The sequence below is a fragment of the Styela clava genome, chromosome 4 (assembly GCF_964204865.1).
Source record: "Styela clava chromosome 4, kaStyClav1.hap1.2, whole genome shotgun sequence".
In the NCBI taxonomy this organism is placed as follows: Eukaryota; Metazoa; Chordata; class Ascidiacea; order Stolidobranchia; family Styelidae; genus Styela; species Styela clava.
This window is the reverse complement of record NC_135253.1, coordinates 21,601,408-21,624,916: the sequence shown is the minus strand read 5'-3', so window position 1 is coordinate 21,624,916 and position 23,509 is coordinate 21,601,408. Positions and strand designations below refer to the sequence as shown.

Here is a 23,509-nt window from a genome sequence, read left to right as displayed (position 1 = left end):
TCATACATTCTCGTTTTTCCCCTCAGTTTGCAATACCTGGTAAAGCCAAACTAATTCTTTAGTAAAACTAAACACGCAATAAACCTATGCTTTAATGTATTTTCTGCTTAAACGTTTACATAAGACATGTAAAATTTCAATCAATTGTTTACTTCATCACTATTGAACGATGCCAAAATTATTTAATATGTGTTAATTAAAAATAAGCAACAATTACAGACTTCTGCGCTTGCCTAACGTTTCAAACAAAATGGAGAAGTACAAATGAATTTATGTAAATTTCAATCCTTTTTTTAATAGTTATTATGCATGTGGACGTTTCCCCGGCCCTTGACCACTGAAAAATAAAGTCGCTAAGGCGTTTGCGATTGCATTTTGTTTGAATCTCGATTGTTTTCGTAAGCGTGGCGTGCTATTTACCGTAAGCTGTAAAAATCTTGATTTCGCTGTTTATTCTCCCTAAATCAGAAATTTCCCTCGACATATTCTTGTGTCGCGAAGACGATTATATAATTACTTTTTTTGTTCTCGAATGGAACCATGACACCTATTTCTTTATTGTAAAAGCGAGATTATAGAATACGGCACACCAGTAGTGTTCTAAAACTACCGACTTGAAATAAATTTTATTCCGTGGGATTTTATCGCAGACTAAAGAATTTCTGTAACGGTGATATCTTAAAATTAATCGAGCATTGCAATAGAGCGGAGTGAGAGTTGTAGGGACAGCTCATAATGATGAATTTGGCAAGAATACAATTCAGATTCAGATTCAGATATTTTATTTCGTCATGCAAGAATCAATATGAGGCAAAAGAAAACACAGTAAATTGAAAAAAACGAAAAACATTGATTCATCGCAATTGACGAGGGGTCGCGAATAGACTCAATGAGTCATCTAGTCAGCGACACCTTGGTACTGTATTAAAGCAGCAAATATAGCAATGAAGCATATAGAACAACAAAAAAACGAAAATTTATCTTCAGAAATACACAAATCATTGAAATACAACAATAGATTCGAAATAAAATACACAAATCATGGAAAGACAACAGTGGATTCGACAACAAAAAAGGAAAAATTATCTTCAAAAATACAAAAATCATGGAAAGACAACAATAGATCCGAAATAAAATGCACAAATCATGGAAAGACAATAGATTCGAACTAAATTTAATTGTAAATAACCACACTACAAGAACCGCCAGTACGATTCATTCAGAAGAAGGCTCATTAGCGACATCTGGTGTTTAAGATGCGCATCGATGAATTCAAAACATAAAATAATGCTGAGTCATACGACCCAGCACTAAAAAGGACTGAAGTAGCGTCCCAAGCAACTGGGTTGCCATTTGATAGCTATTATATGTGGAAAGTAGACGACGACGAGTTTCCGTCACAGTAAGGTGAAGTACCGGTATGCACTATATAAATTGCACATGAGAAGTTGGCAAAAAATGACATAGTAAAACATGAAACAGCCAGCAAAAGAGGTACAGCATTCAGCTGTCATAAAAAAAAAAATAATGGATCAAAACAAAATGTAATCGGGCACTTTGCCACACATTTTTAGGGTTGCGGATTACCGTGGTATTTTGGAGAAGTGGTGCTTTTATTTTATCGACGCAATCGCAGATTTAATTTATCACAATTAAATATGAATACAGCAACCATTTTAAATGAGTATATCGGTCATGGATTGATATTTTATTCAACAGGAAAACCGTTACATATCCGTTGACAAAGTCGGCTTTTATAACGACTGGCGTAATCTCGAGGACTGACTCAGGATCCGTACCGCGGGGATTTTGAGTCGATGAATATGTAATTTTCATCTACTAATATACTTTATATGTATTTTAATTGTACTGAATCAAATATACTTTCTGGGATATTATGCCAGATCTTCCTAATGAAGACAACGAATTCGCACGAGTGCAATATATATATATCGGAGATGAGTTTATTTTGACATGAGTCGCCGCAACCGCGAGTTCCCTTGAACACAAATGAATTAAAATAGAGAGACATTTTGAATTCTTGTAGTTATTACGAGACAGACAAATTTATTATACCACGAAAAAGCTGGTATTTTTAACGAACGCGGAGGCCATTTCAGGAGCCGTTACATGTAAATTTTCGATTCCATCTTGTGACCTCTCGCGCCCCCCAGTTTAGGAACCACTGCCCTAGTCGATTACGGCTTCCTCCACCATCAAGTCAATGTTTCCGAAAACAAATAACTAACTAATCCAATATCCGACATGAAATGGTAATTGGACGAGAGGCCGTGGTTTGTCATATGGTTAAGCCATTTTATCTTTTTTCCTTTCCCCCGGATAAATATGTAAATTCCATCCTAAATTCGCTCAGAGATGAATCTTCTTCATTTCCATTTGAGTGTGCGAGGCCTTGCTTTCCTTGCTTTGAGTAAATTTCCTTAAAATTGCAATACCATGGTAAAAATAGTACTCTCACACAAACAATTCATTTCTAGTGTTAACCCGAAGAGTTCCCATTGGCATCATTGCTACGAGGTATATTCGTTTTAAGAAAATTTTGAGTACAACCGATATTCGCAAAACGATGAAATTTGCCAACGTTTCGAATTTCTGCACAGAACAACTTCTCTGTCCTTGTGAAACGTCAGCAATTTACATTGTTTTGTTAACACCGGCTGTACTCTATATATGATTTCAAACCGAAGTCAAACACGCTGGCTATATCATCGACTCGCAGAGGGTAACAGAAGAAACGTCACAACAGGTGAAATGGCAGTCACATCGAATTTGCTTACCATCTCGTATGTTGGGCTGTTGGTGCGTTCGACGTACGTGCTATCATTGCTATTATTACTCTCGAGGAAAAATTGTAGGATTCGCAATTCTGTGGCTTTATTTGAGGGCACATCAGAATGTTTCATTGAGCCGGTTTTTGACTGGTGTGTGTGCCTTTATCGACATCTACCGGATGTGTTCCGAAGTTATTCAAGCATAAGTCGTGTGTCATATCGGAAGACTGGCAAAGATCGTAGAAAAAAAAACAATAGTAAACAAAATTAAAATCTAAAATTCCACCCCAAACGTATACAGTATACTCATACTTGGAAATAAAAATCAAAAAAAGCTGGTCGAATCTATCCACAACACATATTTATCATAATGAAATGTTCCGGCGAAGGTAGTTACATTTACTTGCGCATATACGTCCTTTATAAATGTTTGCTCTTTTGATTCTATGAAAAAAGTGCACAATAGGATATATTTAAAAATTTTTCAAGTCAAAACATGAGCCCCAACAAGAAATATACCACCTGTACCACCAGAAATTACCCTGCAGTGAAAAATCACCTATATTTTTTGGTTTTTGTTTTACTTAGTCATGCTTGAATAGTTTTATTGAGTTACAGGGATCTTACGACAATACATGACAGAAAAATATATTTTATTTAAATATTATGATGAAATTCAACATTTAAAATTTTGAAAATACACCAGGAACATGCAAATTTGAAAAATATTTCCCAAAAATTTTGACACGTAGAAGAGTGATGACGTCATACACCGGTTGATGTGGCATGTCTGCGACGTGGATTGTTTGGTTCTTGGACTTCGTTGGTGCTTTAGGTTTTGTTTGTTTTTAATGTGAATTTTGGAACGAACTAGGGATTTTCGTCGGATGTTCTTTTGCGGATAGCGGGGAAATAATAAATAAAAGGTATGTACAAATGAATATAGACTGTTGAAGTGTTGTCGTAGTTTTGCTATTATTGAATGAAGATGAGACACTTTGCAAGTCTCTTGAGTCTTCAAGCAAACGAATACCGGTACATGAATAAGCGATTGCAGTAGAAAGTGGTGCGCTGTAGTCCATTGCACACTACTGCCATACACATCTGTATCCTATGCTGGTTGCACTTTAGGCCTTTTGCGTACTCAATAATGCACATTGAAATAGGCTAGGCTAGGCCTATATGAAAATGTCAGTTCAGTTGTCTGGTTGTAGAGGAAATATCATGGATAACCTCATCCTGCAGTCCTGTCACCTGCAAGTCATAACCTGATTACTACTGTACTCGCTTTCGTTGCTGCCTTGTTACAGCGTTTTTGTGTTACGGTGTTTGGGTCAGCCAAACCATGATCTGGAATTTAAAAACGTGGGGTCTCTTGTAGTTTCGTACCTCAAGTGCTTCTAGTGCAGTAGTGGGCGTAGCGTAACAATTTTTGAACATCAATCCTAACTCCTTCTGCGCTTCCTTTTAGTTTATTGCAGATATGGGGGCCTGGACTGTCTCGTAGAAGAGGGGTATGCACTGCTGACTGTTATAATTGATGTCTTTCAATGTGGGGGCTATTAGAATCAGAGCCGTGCTGAATATACAAAATACTACTGAAAATTTTTACAGCTGTACAAGAGCTAAACAGTCTTTTTATTCTTAGTTAAGATGGGTCGTTCAGGATTCCTTCGAATGTCTCTTGATAAGCAAGACACTTTGCTGAAGATGATGGTACTGGCAGTGTGTTGTATTTTATGTAAGTGCATTTGTTTATCTTCATTAAACATAAGGTTTTTTTTTTTAATCCTGTTTATTTCAAGTTAGGAAGGTGTAATAAAAGCCTAACCCAGGGGGTAACCCAGGTGGGGTGAATTTGCGGGTCGAAACCCCTCACTTGAAATGTAGAAAGAAAATTTTCTGCATCAGACGTTTTTAGACCCTCAAAGACTTCTGAATACCCACGTTTTCCGATCTCCTGCTGGACCCAGTCTGATTTATCATCTAACTTGGCAGTTAGAAATTTCAGAATCCACCCTTTATTGCCTGGCCTAACCCGGCCTAAAGTTGATCAATTTAAAGAAAACTGGTTAAAAATAAGATTGACATTAATGGTATATTTCCCCAAGTTGCAACAATTTGATTTTGGCTCATCCCTAGAAGCGATTGATCATACTCCAACGTTGACTCTTGACTCTTTTAGCCCAACCACCTGTACCTATGATCCCATCTACCCATGATCATGGTATTAGGTCTATTCGGCTAGGGCAGGGCTACTCAACTATTTTTACCGAAGATCCGCATACACAACTTTAAAATTATTTGGGTCCGGCCTTTTCAAAAATTATATTTCGGCATCCTTAAACACGCACTAGCTCAGCCGGCTAATGATTATTAGCCAATCAAGATTGTTTATTATGTCGTTTTAGTTCTTTTCATAAAAGAAAACTTCAAAAGTGGGGCTAATGATCTGAAATAAATAATTGAATGCGGTCCAAATCAATGACTCAAAAGGTCCGGATTCGGACCGCTGTCCGCCAGTTGAGTAGCCCTGAGCTGGGGCCTATATTGATCTCAACCTAATCTGACAAACAGAGCGAGAGAGACATCAGCACTATGTTTGATTTTGAGATCAAACTATTAAAGATGAGATGGCTAAAGTAAAATTTCATAAATAGGGCAACTTAAGTCTTAAGAGTTTCCTGCTTACTTATTTCAAGTATACATGTCTGTTGTTGCTTGTCTGAGTCATTTTCTGAGCAAACACATCGATCATAAATTTTCTTTCTATAGCATTCTCTGTGAGACATACATATGAGTACCGGTACATATTTCTTATTGCTGGTTGTCTAATGCATTTTTCATAGCAAAAATTAAATCTATCATTAGTCTCTGCCAATTTATATTTAAAGTGTGAAAATGTTTGACTGTTACATCTCTGAGCAAACAGACTATTTATTACTAATCATGAATTTTCTTTTTATAGCATTTTCTGTCAGACTGTTCTCTGTTCTTCGTTTTGAGTCTGTTATTCACGAATTTGATCCGTACTTCAACTATCGGACGACAAGGTATCTGACAGAAGAAGGTTTCTACAAGTTTCATAACTGGTTTGACGATACGGCATGGTATCCTCTTGGAAGAATTATCGGTGGAACCATATATCCTGGTTTGTATTCGACTATTTTAATGATATCGTTTATTAGTTGGTATATTCGTGATGGTCTGTGGGTGGGGTTCCCAAACTGTGGGGGACGCCCCACAACAGGGGCATAGGCAATTTTTTGAGAAAGCGTAAAGCTAATTAAAAATAAAATTTTTGTTAGATTTGATCATGCCCGACTTATCCTGGATGTGTTTTTTGAATTAAACATACTTTCATTTTACTATCTGTTATTTGTGGTTTATTGTTAGCTACCGTAGTTATTTTTGAGGTGGGCACGGGATTGTCAATTCTAAAAAGGTAGCGTGGCTTAAAAAAAGTTGTTGAGAACCACTGGTCACAGGTGTGCTTTTGTATTAGTGGTGCCATATGCGCTGGCTGCGAGGATCTACCGGTAATATAAATCAAAAGGCTGTACTCGGTGATACAAAAGTCTTGCATTTCAATAATGTTTATTAAATTTTCAAAGTTGCATAAATAAAGTCCCAATTGTCTTTTAAAAAATAGCCTTCTCTATGAGAGTCTCATTGAGCTGCCATATAGACAGTAAGTTGGGATTAGTGGTAGATATGATCCCAATCTCCGTTTGAATGGTTTCATCCGTAGAAGGATATCGGGCCGCCATATAGACAGTGCATAGGTATTAAGAAATGGTTCCATTTGCCATTTGATATTGATGTTTTGGGGCTCCCGATATATGCGAACCAAGATGGCGGACATCGGAATGTAATATGTGTACTAGGTTAGGGTTAGGCCATAATTTTAGCTATAAATACTACGGGAGGCTCTTGGCTAGTTTTCGAACTGATAATAAGACTAAAATAACGAAAATTTGAAAAAAATTATCGCCCAACCCTAACCTGTGACCCATGTTACGTTCCGATGTCCGCCATCTTGGTTCGCATACTTCGGGAGCACCGATGTTTCAATATACAAGGGTATGGTTTGCTTATTTATTGCCAGAATATATATAAAATTTATTTAGTTTAACTTTTATTTTCAGGTCATATATGGCATCGGTATCAGCAGTACTAGTGTACTGCTTGAATAGAATACTACTTGTCCTTGCTGAAGTTCCACTGTATTTACCTGTCTGAAGCCTTATTGAGAGCAAACCACATTAATTGCACTAACATAATATTTTTCAGGTCTTATGGTGACATCAGCTGCCCTTTATCATGCTCTGAATTTCTTCCATATCACGATTGATATCAGAAACGTGTGTGTGTTCCTGGCACCTCTCTTCTCATCTTTCACCACCATAGTAACTTACCATCTCACGAAGGAGCTTGCAAACCCAGGGGCTGGGTTGGCCGCAGCTGCTTTTGTCTCGGTAGTTCCGGGTTATATCTCAAGATCTGTAGCAGGTATGAATTCAACGTTATTCAGAAGATGCTTTTTTAGAATAAGATGATATGTTTTGATTTTTATCCGAAGGAGGAGAGGAAATTAAGATAATGGACTGTGGCCTGGCCCCTTTTATTTGATTACTAGTTCATGAAAGCTGCCATGTTCTGTTGGCTGTGAGATTTCATTTATTGCTTATGTTGTATGACGCATGAACTGAAGTGGTTAAGGCTACCAATGGTCGTTTATGGATGGCTTCCTCCATCAAATATTCTTCAAACCCATGGTTCTCAATCCTTTAGGAATATTTCAGCATTAAACAGTTTGTCCTCTTAACTTTCCGAGGTGGTCGTAGCTATCACTGTCTAAACGTTATCCAACAAACCCATTCATATCATACTTCTGTACCAACACCATTTTTTCATTTCCAATCTTTTTCATTTTCTATTCTAGGTTCTTATGATAATGAAGGAATTGCTATCTTCTGTATGTTGTTCACTTATTTCCTCTGGATAAAAGCAGTCAAGACTGGAAGTGTGTTCTGGGGAATCTTGTGCTCTCTTGCATATTTTTACATGGTAAGTTTTTTATGTAAATGCTCTTAAAATAGCTCACAGGTTGCTACAGACCTGCTATTTGTCGAGCGTCAGAATCTTTCATTGGCATCGCCTATCAAATTGTGTGCATCGTGTGTGAGCTGGCTGAGAGGTTAAATTCAAGGATTTCATCCCGTTGACTTAGTTAGGTCTAATGCTATGGTGGTAACTCTAGCCAAGAGGACCATGGCTTAACTAATCGTAACTATTCTTTTAGCTGTTTATGCTAATTTGAAGCTAGGGATGGGCAATGTAGAATAATTTACTATTCTAGAATATTCTAGAATAGTAAAATCGAATCCAGAATACCGAATCCTATTCTATTTTCATACTTATTCAAAAAAGTGGGAATTTCCACAATGCTGGATTCAGATGTTAAAAAGTTTTAAATGTATAACTATAAATGTATTATTTATTTGGGAATGTCCTGAGCATTGGATTTCATTTGATACTAAACAGGCATTTCTCAGGACAATAAAACTTATTATAGGATTATTATTTTTTTTTGCCTTCAATTTGTTCCAAATGTATGTAATCCCTAAATACTGAAATGCTAAATTCAGGCACGGTTTACATACTATAATAGTAAGCGGTTAAATACAAAAATAGATATGAAACGGGGTTAAATCATTTTTAATGTTAGTCTGCCGAGTGTACTAACTAAAACATACCCGCTGAGAATTAATTAGATGCAGGACCAGCGTGTGGCCACTGCAACCTATGCGCCGTTGTATAATATTAAATTTAACCACTATCAATTAAAATCAACTTTTTATTCTGTGCGAGCAAGACTCGTAAAACCAAGTTACCGTAAACGCGATTTCGTACTTAGTTATTAGGGAATAACATCTAAAGACTAATTCCTTTTCTATGATTATCATTACATACTTTATCTACCCAGACATGGCCGTGCATAAACTCAATACGTCACTATCTTCGCCAGATGCGGCAACTTTTTTTAAATTTATCGGCGATTAAAATACTACAGACACTTGATCAAACACGCGTCTATCTTGAACGATAGGGAAGGACCGAAAAATATGTAATCTTTTGAGAGTGAAATTCCAATGTGACAGATTTTCACGTATTGCAATAACATTGTATTTCGGAAAACGGTGTACTTAGTTATTAGGTAATAACATCTAAAGACTAATTCATTTTCTATGATTATCGTTACATATCATTATCTACACAGACTTGGCCCTAATTAAACTCAATACCTCACTATCTTCGCCAGATGTGGCAACTTTTTTTTAAATTTACCAGCGACAAAATTACTGCAGACACTCGATCAAACGTTCGTCTATCTTGAACGATAGAAACGGACCGAAACAAATGTAATGTTTTGAGAGTGGAGTTTGAATGTAACAGATTTTCGCGTATTGCGATATAACTTTGTATTTCGGAAAATGGTGTAATAAATTATTCGTATATAATATTTGATCTAAATCAATCGCAAGCAATGTTATAACATTTAACGCCTGGCTTTTGGTTTACATGCATCTTTTTTTGGTAAAACTCGCAGGTCTCGAGATATCTTAATGTAAAATGAAGCAAGGCACGTCTGTAAACAATTGAAGATTGTTGCAATCAGATTATCGCTAGTAAGTCGGCACAAATAATTATTATTATTATACGTTAGCTATATAGCAAATCAGTAGAACGCAAAAACGGTGCAATAACGAGTCTTCGCCGTGAGGTGTACTTCGCCAACTTCTTGTTCTGAATATGCAGATTGAGATTACAGTGTTTGATGTTTACCGATTTTACGAGCAGACGCAAGTTAAGTTAAACGAGAGAGATTTCCACGTGAGAAAAAACGCTCGTGAGATTTCGACGTGAGAAAAAACACTCGTCTTTAATATAATTGATAAATTAGAAACTCGAAATACAAAAATTGACGCTTGGCGCCGGAGAGGCGGAAACCGAATCCTGTTATCGGATCCCGTCGGATTCGAATACTTTGGGATTCGAATCGTCCGGATTCGGTATTCTATATTGCCCATCCCTATTTGAAGCAGTTTTAGTTAATGAACTATTGCTAGACTATAGCATAATATTACCAGTTTTACCACCATAAATCATCATGGTTTCTGCAGTCCTTAGTATTTCAGCAGTCGCCTGTAGCTTTGTTTAGAGCGAAGTCAGTCTCTGTTACTTCAGACTGAGTGCCTGTTTTGCTTCGCTTTGATTAAATTCTCTTTAAATATAAACTCCAGGATTGTTGTATACTGCTTGTCTGGAGAAGTCCGAATTTGGTCAGACGTAACGTTACAGAAATACATTTGTGTTAGTCCGCAGTAGGACTCTTGAATTGCATAGTAGACAACTTGAAATTGACTTGGCAGACGTTAAAACTTTATATCACTTTAAAATAAAATATTTATTCAGGTGATGCATCGCCAAAATTTACATGGTCAGCTTGTAACTTTCCTTCTCATAGATGACTCTCTTTACCTTTGATTGAGTGTGTCCTCCCAAAGTTTCTCATAGATGCATCTTTTTGGTTTCTGAACGAGTGTATCTGAGCTTATAAAAATCGTGACTATTGTAAATTGACCTATTTTTCTAGGTATAGCGTCTGCTCGTAACTTCGCTCAGAGATCAGTCAGTCTCCTTGATTTTTACTGAGTGCCCGTAACTTTGCTTTGATCAAATTCTTTAAAAAAGAAGAAAATAATCCATAATAATTGTAAACTGCTTGTCTGAAGAAGTCTGATTTTGGTCAGACAAAATGTCACAGAAATACATTTGTGTCATTCTGCAGCAGAACTCTTGAATTGCATAGTAAACATTATCGATAACTTGTCAAATTGTCAGCGATTAAAACTTTAAATCACATTCAAATAAACTAATTTTCCAGGTATCGTCGTGGGGAGGCTACGTTTTTCTGATCAACTTGATTCCCATCCATGTGTTGGTTTGTATAATAACTGGAAGGTTTTCTCATCGAATGTATGTTGCTTATACAACTGTGTATTGTGTCGGGACTATTCTGTCAATGCAAATCTCATTCGTAGGGTTCATGGTAAGTTATTGTTTTTAATCTGTTATTTTTTGCAAGTTATTCACAAGCTCTCTAAAGCAGCGTTCCTCAAACTGTGCTCCGCGGAACATTACTGTTCCTGCGTAGTTAGGTCCACCACTCTAAGCCTCTTTGGCCATCACACTGACCATAAACGATAAAAGAATATTATTGAAATAATCTCATGTTTTTACCTTTTTTTTATAATTACTTTATCTTGCCTATCTCACATTGCGATTTTGGCGCTCCAGAAGTGTGTGTACCAGTATTTTCGCCTACTTTACATCAAGTTGTGTAAAGGGACTGAAACCTATGGGAAGAGGATATTCACTTGGCTAACACAGACAGTCCCCGAACTCATAGGGAAAATCGGAATTAAAACTATGGCCTAACCCTAAGCTAGTACACACACTACGGGAGTACCACGATTTTTATTTCTGTTCTATATACAGCCCGTACAAACATCTGAACACATGGGGGCATTGGGAGTCTTTGGATTATGTCAGATCGTAGCATTCGTAACGTACGTCCGCAGCAGGCTTTCAACAGCACAATTTGAAGTATTATGGCGATTCATGGTTTATTTGATCGGTACTGTTGTAGCTGGCATTGTTGCTTTCTTGACATTGGCAGGTTTGTTAACTTAATTTTCTTTAGAATGTTCATGATGTCCATAAAGTCCTAAAATTTTTCACTGGGCTTATAAGATTCGCAGGAGTGCGGTTACGTTTATTTCTCTTCAAAAAATAGCTAGCTCATTTGTGAAAAGGATGAACAGCGAACAACGCGACATGGTTAATATCGACTATTCTACGGATTAATTGTTGACGATTAGTAGATGTTTGAAATAAGTCATATTTGTCAAACAATGTCTGGCAAAGGGAGGCAGACTATACTAAGGAATTTTGCTGTACACACAATTTTTAGTTTTTTAAACACCCTTGCTGTGTTGTGAATTGCATTTTTGACGCACTGTTTTAATTTTATCGTAACCCCCCGCCCCCGCGTTAAAAAAATCCTGACTGTGCCACTGGTACGACATACTAATTCATTTCTTATTTCAGGCAAAGTTGCTCCCTGGACCGGCAGGTTTTACTCCCTCCTGGATCCAAGTTACGCGAAGAATAATATTCCAATCATTGCATCAGTCTCTGAACATCAACCGACAGCCTGGTCTTCCTTCTACTTTGATTTACAATTGCTGGTATTTTTCTTCCCCGGTAAGTTATTTAGTGTTTTTCTGGCTTGTAGTGGTAAGCCTTGGGGTTGGGAGAAGCTTTTTAGATTATAATTGTCTTCTGGCAGGATTGTCCATGACTTGGCTATGGCTTATTCTGCCAAGAATTCTTATGCACAAACTAACTTCAGCTGTTGGTGTGTATCTGTAGTTTATTTATTGTACTAAGTGTTAGGGTATGCTAGCTTGAATACTCTGCTGGAGAGAATGCAGGCTTGGATTCCATTGTGGGTACTGCAGAAGGTATCAATGACTTGACTTCCTTTACCATTCAAGTTCATGCTTCTGGAATGATTTACCTCATAAATATTTCTCTGCCCAAACTGACTTATCTGCTAAGTAATTTGGTGTCTATAGTTGGTTTATTGTCCTATATATTAGTATACTTATGCTTGATAATGCTTTAAGGTTCAAATTCTATAGCAATAGTTCATGTGACCATCGGTGGTATGGTAGTTAGAGGGCAATATGTGTATAACAACTCTCAGCATGCTCAAAATACTTGTTTCAGAACTCTACGCTGATATCCCTCAGCTTAGGGATGTGCAACCTTTATTTCTGGAGGGGCAGAACAAATAAATGGGTGAAACCACGGCACCATTAACTTAGGCTTTCTAGTAGTTACACGTACAAATATTTTGGTTATTAATCTAATGATATGCGACTGCACAATTTTTTCCAGTTGTCTGCATTTGCCCCGCGGGCCGAAGGTTGAATACCCTTGCTTTTAAGTCGTCCATTTTTTCATACTAATTAAGGCAATTATTCATTTGCTCAATACTAAGAAGACGTTAAGCCTTGACTATAATTTGTTTATTGCAGTTGGATTGTACGTTTGCTTCAAGAAACTGACAGATCACAATATTTTCATCATCATGTATGGAATAACAAGCATGTACTTTGCTGCTGTCATGGTATGTTTTTCATGCACTGAAGCGTATCTGGGCAGAATAAACCATCAAACCGAAATGAATTTCTGTCTGTTCTCAACTGGCTTAAATTTTTTCCTAAAATCCCTATTAGTCACTGAGTGTGTACCTATGGATTACTTTGCTATAATTGCTGTGCATTGCGACTAATGTGGCATTCAAAATTATCAATACTCAAATATAGAAAGTGCAATATTCCACCCCAAATTTTGCGGCATTTTTGTAAGTTAACAGCTACACCATCAAGCAAGATGAAAAATTGATCAATGATCTAAAACAGTAGTTCCCAAACTTATTAAGCTGCGCCTTATAAATAACACGTTGAAAATACAAGGATGGAACCTAAATAATGAAATAAATAAAAAGTTATGAAATGCAAATATCCAATATCCAAAGGCTGGCAAGATCAAATCGAAAAAATATTTTTATTTTTAATTGCAGCCACGCCCCTCAAAAAATTGTCTACGCCCCCTTTGTGGGGTGCGCCTCACCCCCCAGGTTGAGAACCACTGCATCAAAGTATTCCAAATCCAACCTAGTCTCAGTCCTCTGCTACACAGTATTGGAATCAATTTTGCAACAAAAACCTCTATAATATTCACAGGTTCGTCTTATGTTAGTTCTGGCACCAGTGATGTGTATTCTTGCTGGTATTGGAGCCAATCATATTTTATGTGCCTACATGAAAAATCTTGATTCTGTGCAAGCAAAGGAGAAGAAAGCTAAGAAGCCAGATTCTACTTATCCTATCAAGAATGAGGTTGGATTTTTATTGATTTGATTCCTTGTTTTAATCCGTATTCAAGGTATTTTGATATCGTAGTTTTGCTTCAAAAAAATAATTGTTTTTGACGATGTAGGATTGTTGTCATGATTCATTCATATGCTCTAAAGCAGTGGCTCTCGAACTTTTTAAACTGCGGCTCCTGCGGTTTCACGAATTAGTTATTTGCTGCATGCCTAGTGCATTGTTTGGAGTGAATCTGTGAATTGTGGATACAATGTACTATTGGTTAAAGTGTTGAATGAATAGTGTTAACTTTGCAAATTGAATTAGAGTTTGCTCGAAAATCCAAACACCATTCTCACCACCATCTCACTGGCTTATGCTAAACAGGAAGGCCCTTCCAAAGTATGTGTGTACCAAGTTTTGTTTGCAGCGATAAATTGTATACCCCAGGGATGGCCGGGGTTGTTCCGCATGGCCACCTGTTGCACCTGCATAACCCGAGACAAACTGAATCTGATTTTATATTCAAAGCCCCCGCCAAAAAACACTCCTGCCACTGCACAAAATAAAAAAATTAGGGGGCTCCCGAAGTATGCGAACCAAGATGGTGGACATCGGAATGTAATATGTGTACTAGGTTAGGGTTAGGCCATAATTTTAGGTATAAATACTATGGGAGGCTCTTGGCTAGTCTTCGAACTGATAATAGGACTAAAATAAGGAAAATTGAAAAAAAATTATGGCCTAACCCTAACCTGTTACCCATGTTACGTTCCGATGCCCGCCATCTTGGTTCGCATACTTCGGGAGCACCAAAATTAGTAATTATTCAGGTAGGATGAGAGCTAGTAAGACAGATTGCACTGGTGGCGGTGTGTGTTTACAAAGGATCCCTAATCTGAATTATGATGAACAGAAACACTTCTATTATAGTCAAAGCGGAATATTCTGGTCCTTACAAAATGTAGTGGTTCCTTATGAAGGCAGTGGCTGCTTGTACAGGGCCTTGTTCAGAGCGAAAAACACATAAAAATAACTCCTATTTAATTCTCTTTTCAGATTGCAACTGGCGTAGTCTTCATGATGACATTATTCCTATCAATGTACGCATTGCACTCGGTGTGGGTGACATCTGAAGCCTACTCTTCCCCGTCTATTGTACTTTCTGCAAAAGGTCATGACGGGGGTCGTGTGATATTTGATGACTTCCGAGAAGCTTATTACTGGCTGAGACATAATACTCCTGAGGTAGGATAAGATTTTGATATTTTGTTTTGATTTTGAATGATTTTGAGATGTTGTTGCAAGCAATGGACAAAGCTTATCTGGAACCCCTGCTCAAACCTGTTCGAAAAAAATTGGCGAGGTTGCTAAATTTTCTGTGTTCAGATAAATTATGTCTGCTACCTCCGAACCCCAAGAAAATATATTCTTGATATGGAAACTTGGCGCTCTCGAAGTATGTGCACCAGTATGGCGCACATCCCGAACCCTAACCTGGTTAGTAACACATACTATGTTAGGTTGTGCGCCATCTCGGTGTGAATACTTCGGTAGCTCCGAGAACACTTATCAAACTTAATGCGTTTTGAGTTTCTCCAAAAACAATTTTTGACTTCTTTTAATAACTATTGTAAGTATGGGATTCTGACTCGAACCCCTGACTCTGACAGAATATGCATCCCTGGCAAGAGGGAGTGGCGCAGAAAAGATTATTGTTTTCTCTACTAAATATAAGAATTCTATCATTTTCACGGTATAAAATGGGAAATAGAGTTATGCCCTCAGCTTTGAAGAAATTGTTCTCAGTAGTGGTTATTCTAGATTAACCATAAATGGTAGCTTAAATGGTATAGACTTGAATTGGAATGAAATTGCCTTCTCGTTGCCTATGATGACAAATAATTCAGCGGACTAGAACAAATCGTGTTGACACTAGGTGCTCTATTTGCTGAGGCAATATCATATTTTTCTTACTGTTTTACTAGTTTTTCCTGTGACAGTTGTAAATTGTAACCAAGCACAGACATTAGTATAGCCTCTGAAGCTGGTAGATAATATGGTACTTCTGCAGTATGTGTACCAGGTTAGGGTTAGGCCGTAATTTATTTCTTATTTTAGTTCTATTACGATTTCGAGACTGTCTGTGGTAGTCAACTGAATATATCCCCTGTCCATACGTTTCACTCCCTTTACACAACTTGATATAAAATACGCTAACAAAATTAGTTGCTACCATATGGTACACACACTTCTGGAGTTTAAAAAAAGGTTTCTAGTCATCGAACTCGATTGGCTGTGAGCTCTCACTCATTCGCTGTCAGTAAATCCATCACGCACAAAAACTGTGCATGGAGCATTCAGTCGTGTGAAGATAAGCCTCCTTCACCTGTTAATAATTCAGTGTTCGAGGCCTTTCTATGAGCAAATCCGCTAAACTAGAAATAATTTTTTTCTATTCAGGATGCAAAAGTGATGTCGTGGTGGGATTATGGATACCAGATAACAGCGATGGCGAATCGGACAATTCTTGTTGATAATAACACATGGAATAACACACATATATCAAGAGTAGGACAGGTACGTAGCATTGACTCCAAAAAACACGCCAAAACATGAGAAGACTGTCATGAAACACGCAAAAACACACAAAATCATTTTCCTGTATATTCATGGCAAGTTTTCGTGGCTTGAAACGCATTTTAAACCCCCAAAACTCTTGAAGACGCATGCTAGTTGATACAGTCCAACTCTGCAATTGAAAATTTCAGACTTCTCCTTAGAAAATTCTTGGCTATGCCTCTGCTCTGAGAGGAGCTCTGTTCTAAGAGGACAAGAAAAACACTTAGAAATTTATGTATATTTGATGAGAGATTTGGACTGTCTGTGTTAGCCAAGTGAATATACCCATTGACCATAGGTTTCAGTCTCTTTACATAACTTGATGTAAAGTGAGCGAACAAAATTAGTTACCTCCATATTGGTACACATACTTCTAGTGCACCATTTTCCCCATTGATGCTATCCTTAATTATTCCCAAAATCAAGAATATAAAATATCAAATGTAATTTGTTTTGGATTGATTCGAATATTAAATTTGAGATATGGACTTCCTTAATTACAAATTGTGATCTAAGTTTGATTATTTATTAAAAAACATTTTTTCAGGCCATGGCATCCACAGAGGAACATGCCTATGAAATCATGAGAGAGTTGGATGTGAATTACGTGCTGGTTATATTTGGTGGATTGACTGGATACTCTTCTGATGGTAAGTCTTGTTTAGTCTCGTATAGCAGTCATTCTTGAACTTTCCTGGCTCCTTTTTTCAAAAAACTCGACACTCATGGCCCTCCTGCTCTTGTATTTAATTTCTTTGAGTTTATATCAGGAACACACAATTACTTTCCTGAATGGGCCAGTTACAGATAATAGACTTGGTTACTGGGCCGGACACCCGAAACTCGATATAAAAAACCGACCAATCAGTTTTCGATTAAGCCTATCTGAATAATTACAAAAACGAGATTACGATCGGACATCGCCGACTTACCGTTCTAACGTCGTGCATTTCAATCCCGGCGCAGACGATGTCAAAGTGTCAAGAGGGATATGGACGTTGCTTAAAAAGAGTAATCACGAGATACAATCTAGCGGCGTATAACTTGCGCATCGCGCACACACATACACACACACACTCAGGCTCAGCGTGTCTCAAAAATCTCTCGCTTTGCAAAAATTATTCTTCACTTTGCAAAAATCTAAATTTCTTCATCACTAATTAATCTATAACTCGCTAATTATACGACATAATTCATCAAAGATCAATACCTATCTGGTCTGAGATATGATGAATGCACATGCAAAATTTGGAGCAGGTTTAACCTCGCTTTCGTGAGATATCTGTATCTAACAGATAGACAGACAAATACCTAACAGCATATATACCGATCAAGATAGATAGTAATTATCACTTTTTTATCCGTCGTGTGATGCAAAAACTTCTGGGATGATGACAACTGGAAGTGCCGTCTGACACCAGCTGATGTATGTTCTTGTGCTGACCAGAAATGATTGATTCTTGTTAATTAAATCTTTCATAATTTAATAAATATTATAAAATGAAGATATAGGCATTTGTCATGGTTATCACAATTTTTCGGTCCGAATATTGCGTTTGAACTAACAAGACGACTGTTAGCTTGATTGACGACTGTTGCCTTGATTGCATAAGTGAAAGTTCTCCATTGCTGATTCAAGGTTTGACAAAAACTTTGGTGCATGTTGAAGTATATTTAGGCTTGACGCTCTGATCTGTGCATTGCACGCTGGCGTCCTTAGATACGCACAAACTGAATATTATTCAAAATATAGAAGAGAAGATATATATTTTTTTTTTCATTTTGTCACAGATATCAATAAATTCTTGTGGATGGTTCGTATTGGGGGTTCAACAGATCGTGGGGCTCACATAAAGGAATCTGATTACTACACTCCTACAGGTATGTACATTTAACTCTCCTAATTCAATTTCTGGTTATCTCTGGTTACATTTTTGTTTTCAAAACGACTTTAGGATAGCAAGCTTACTACTACGATCTCAAATAACGTTAGACAAAGAACAACTTTTTTGATGTTTTTTTTTGAGGATATCTTTGCTCTGTATAAGCGCCACTGAAAAGTAAGAATCACTGGGATCTTCAAAATTTCACCCCATGTGAGGTGTAAGGGTGGTTCGTTTGGCGCTCCTGATGTGTATGTACCAATATGGGGGTAACTAATTTTGTTCACCTATTTACATCAAGTTTTTAAAGGGACTGAAACCTATAAGCAGACAGCCTTCGAACCAGTAATAGAACTGAAATTAGAAAAATAAAATTATGGCCTAACCCTAACCTGGTGCACACACGGTTACCCATTTACCTGCCCCAGTTATTAGTATCCTCATAGATATCATTAGATATTAGTAGATGCTTCTACAGGGCCTTGTTCAGAGCTAGGTGCTTCCCCCTCCCTACTAAAACTTATATTTTGTTCTCCACAGGTGAATTCCGTGTTGATTCTGAAGGATCTCCTACTCTCCTCAACTGCTTGATGTACAAGATGTGTTATTACAGATTTGGACAAGTCTATACAGAGCAGAGTAAGTTTGTTACTTTCTTATTTATAAGGGTAGAGAGAGGAAATCGAAACTATAGCATTTTTATCATGTCATTCATATGAAAACTAGAGATGTACCGATACCACTTTTGTCGCCGATACCGATCCGATATCTGTTAAAAAGGCCGATACCGATATTCGAAAACGACCGATATTCCGATACCGATATTCGAAAACGACCGATATTCCGATACCGATATTCTGATACTATGTAAATATTACCTCAAGTGTGCAGGACAGACAATTTAAAACAAATCTTTGAGCATTATTAATAGTGCACATTATTTCGGATCAGAAAAGAGAAATATCACACACACACATATAATATAAGTAGATGTTGGGTATTCAAATGCTTCCATTGAATCAGATGCATTGAGCACTGGCGCTAGTGATCTCGGTGTTAGAATACTAATAGGAATTGTCTACTGTTGTGCATGGCTCATAGTTCACTTCACGATCAATCCAAGCAAAAAATAATTTCAAGATCAGTATTCTAACCTTTTTTTTAAAACATTCTGTATCATATTGAGAAGCTAAATATACCGGAAATATCGGTCTAAATTTAGCTGATACCGATACACTACTGTTACTGAAAAAGTGGCTGATATTGTCGATACAGATACATCTCTAATGAAAACCAAGGACTGGTCCAATATGGACTGGTAACTAGACGAGCTGCCGTGGTTTTTTATATGTTTAAGCTATTTTGGCTAGTGGAAGGAAACTAGCAATTAGTGAACCACTCAGTGAATAGTAGCGAGCAATCCTTAAGTACAGAATTGTCCTACAAAAATTAAACCTATGAAACTACACAACACAATGCAAGCGTCTTCCTAGCAGTGATGTGGGAAAATTCACCTGACATTAGGCATTTTATAAGCGACTTCAGACTCTGGTTGACAAAATTTTAAATTCTGTCTCCTCAGACTGCCAGCCCCTTGATCCAAACTTTCTTAAATTGTCTTTTGAGCATTGTCAATAAATTAAACACTTTCTTGGTTTCTGGCGTAAATTTTGATTTAGGATTTTCTATATCAACTTCAACTTCTATCGCAGCTTAAAAAAAAAAAAAATTTAACCCCAAAAATTTTGGCCCACCTAAGCAAGTCTTTTTTAGTTGTCTGTTATCTTAATCCGTAAGTTATTTGTGGAAATTTTGATCTCCAATAGCAACTAAATTTTATTTCAGGCAAACCAACTGGTTACGACAGGGTGAGAAATGCAGAGATTGGCAACAAGGATTTTGAACTTGACGTATTAGAAGAAGCATATACAACTGAACATTGGATTGTCAGAATATATAAGGTAACTTTGATGCTTATTTAGACACTACATTGGGGAATGCTGATCGACTACTCAACATTGGCATATTCAATTACTATATAACTTGAGGGATTGGATGGGGCACACAATGCTAGGCGCAGAACTGATTTTACATTACTCTTCACAAGAAAACTCCCTGTTCTTCCTAGTTTCATTGCTTGATAAGGTTATTTCACAGGGTGTTTGCACTTTGTTGAGCATTTATTGTTTGATCATATTTGTTTACATCAGGGGTCGGCAACCTACGGCCCGCGGAGTTTTATAATCCGGCCCGCGACACTTCACTGAATTATAGTAACAAAACAGCCGTTTTGACGATTATATATAAGACTAAATTGTATTATAACCTAACAAGTATCCACAATTACTCGTTTAATGAGCATATAATTAGATTATAATTAGACAAATGGCAACAAAACACAGAAAACTTGATGCTAAGTGCAAAGGATTCAACGCCGCTGAAAAAATTCAAATGAAATTTTATCAGATTCAATGAGGAAATAAATCTATGTTGTTTTGGAGACATGTATCACTGCTTGCTTTTCAATACAAAAAGGAACATCCGTTCGGTTTTCACTTTCTGAAAATATATGCGGCCCACCAATGACTTACAACCTTTAATTTTGGCCCGCGAACGACAAAAGGTTGCTGACCCCTGGTTTACAAAAAAACTTCTCGTTCCTAGTTTCATTGCTTGATAAGGTTATTTCACATGATGTTTGCGCTTTGTGTTGAGCATTTATTGTTTGAACATAATGGGATTTGGAATCTACCAATCAAATAAACACCTTAAATACCAATGGAATGATAAACAGGGGCTCATGAGTGCTCCTTTCTAAAAAAAAACTTATATATACAGGGTGGCCCAAAAGTAGGTATACAGTTATTGAACTATTTTATATGCTTTGAAGCTACTTGCAATTCACTTTATGTTACTTGTTAATTACAACAAAAATTGTTTTTTTAGATAATAAATCTAGTGTGAATTTTAGATTAGTTTTTAGCTGCTTGGAAGGTAATGGTTTTAGTTTGGTTGTGGCAGCATCAGGCGGGCCAGATTGAATTACCCAACGGGTCGGATTTAACCCGCGGGCCGAAGTTGACCCATGTAAGTCCTAGACCCTTGTTAAGCCCTCCTAACATCTTTCTCGTCTATTTTAGGTTAAAGATCTTGAAAATAGAGGCAACAGTAGAACATAATACGGTCACATGAGGCAGCACTTTTTTGAAGCATGAATAACGAATCAAATTTCTTCCAACTGAGAAAAACATTTAATTTCAAACATAAAAGATTAGTTTACATTTCTATATCACGGCAAGAGTGTTTTTGAGCACATACAGCAGCATGTATGTAATATGATTCGGAATTATTTTTTAAGATATGCTTGCTTTGATTGGGGGATAAAATGTTTTTTGATTTTTATATTCAAGTGAAAAAATGATTATAAATTGAAGCAACTGTTTTTTTTTTTCTGGTGCCTTTTTTCCTATCCCATTCCCCATCAGACCTAACAACTTATTATATAATTTGATGTGAAAAGTTGGACAATTTTTTGCATAAACATTCGATGTCATCTCAACAAAATATCCATTACCTAGATAATTTATTTTATCTTGTTAAGAAAAATTATAACACACTTGTCAGGAATAAGCAAAGTTGCCAAAATTTCAATCGTTTGGGAATTTAAATAGTTTAAAGTAGAGATATAAAAGCCCTACTTGAGAAATCTCCCATTGTGACATAGAATATAACTGATATGTTATTTGTTTTGTCGAAAGCATTCCTAAAAATCTTTTCAGCTCCCTTCAATTACCATTTCATAAAAGTAGCAAAAAAGATCTGAAGCAAATTCTGTTATGGAAGCAACCTTAAAAGTTTCATTTATTATTTTTTAAGTTCAAAAGTCAATAATTACCATTTATTATTTAACAGTTTCAACAACCAACATTTTTTTGCAGTGTTTTGTATAAGTCCAGTATTTCTGGGTTCAAATCTTAGGCTTTCTATAAGTCTCGGGAGTGTGACGTCTGAGTTATGTCTCTCCAACACTGGTAGTTAGTCTTTTGACTGGGTCTTGGAATTTTGAAATCATTTTTCTCTGGGGTTGAATTTTTCGTGTTTTCTCTTGTGGGGAAAAGAATCCCTATAGGACGGTGTCTCTATATTTAGTAATTACTTGATTATGTGTATGCTCGGTTGGAAGTGTTTCAAATTTAAGATATTTTCACACTCTGTTATATCTTCTATGCCGATGAACTCTCCTTTGTGCTGTATTGTTGAAAAATTATGTGAAGGTTTTGCAAATGTTCCTAAATAAAATCAAAGATTCCTGTTTTCTGTAGCCTGTAATGCTTAATTTTACCTTGAGAGAAATTTTAGTTTGTTCATTGTCTGCTCGGCGGTGTGGCACATCGACTAAGCGTTAGGAATACCATCACTACCGCACCTCTGATTACCAACAACACCTACTTCTTTGTCTCGCCTTACGGAACACCAAGCAAGTAGAAGGTAAAATTTATAATAAAATTGTGTAATGGATTTACTTTATGCATCAACTTGCACAACCGACTTATCGCGACATATTTGGAGGCTTGCAATTTTTAAACAATCGTTAAGAAGAGTCGTTTCAAAAAAAAATAGCCTGTGTTAGGATTAAAAATGTGGCAGTAAACTTGACAATTAAAAAAAATTAGGCCGACGGTTAACGATACTGAACGGTAAACGAAACGCCAGGCTGGCACGAGGCCTATCCGCCTGCTTAGATAACGAGGCTCATCTGGGTGCTCCAAAGTATTTCTACCAAGATGGCGCACAACCTGAATATACTATTGTACCAGGTTAGGGTTCAGGTTGTGAGTCATCTTTGTACGAATACTTCCGGAGCGCCTGTCGCCAGCTGGGAGACAAGTTTGCGACCGAGGCATAGAAGTACAGTCGAGATTACCCTGGCGACAAATTTAGTCGCAATTTCGATCATTGCCCCGCGGAACACTCCAAAGAAGTGAGCGGAACAGCAGCATTCCGAGGAACACGGCTTGAGAAACGCTGCTTTAACCCAACGTGTAACAACGGAGAGGAATTTTGTCTTTAGCGAGGAATTTTGCTCTAGTACAACTACTAGTATTATTGGACACATATAGATCGTTTTGTATGTGTGACTCACTTTTTTTTCACATGAATCGTTTCGGTGTTATGTTGTTGTTGGTATTGTTTTTTTTCTTCG

The 23,509-nt window shown here is 37.0% G+C and overlaps 1 protein-coding gene across 1 annotated transcript; it reads left to right on the top strand.

The window, feature by feature from the left end:
* Positions 1-3,559: 3,559 nt before the first annotated feature.
* Positions 3,560-22,620, top strand: LOC120326403 (dolichyl-diphosphooligosaccharide--protein glycosyltransferase subunit STT3A-like). The gene is made up of 17 exons (XM_078111644.1): positions 3,560-3,718; positions 4,441-4,533; positions 5,761-5,943; positions 7,086-7,304; positions 7,738-7,862; positions 10,744-10,908; positions 11,358-11,538; positions 11,970-12,125; positions 12,965-13,056; positions 13,676-13,831; positions 14,861-15,049; positions 16,265-16,381; positions 16,971-17,073; positions 18,215-18,304; positions 18,847-18,945; positions 20,152-20,267; positions 21,447-22,620. Exons 2-17 carry the CDS (start codon positions 4,446-4,448, stop codon positions 21,483-21,485), a joined length of 2,118 nt encoding a protein of 705 aa, XP_077967770.1. The 5' UTR covers positions 3,560-3,718; positions 4,441-4,445; the 3' UTR covers positions 21,486-22,620.
* Positions 22,621-23,509: the final 889 nt, after the last annotated feature.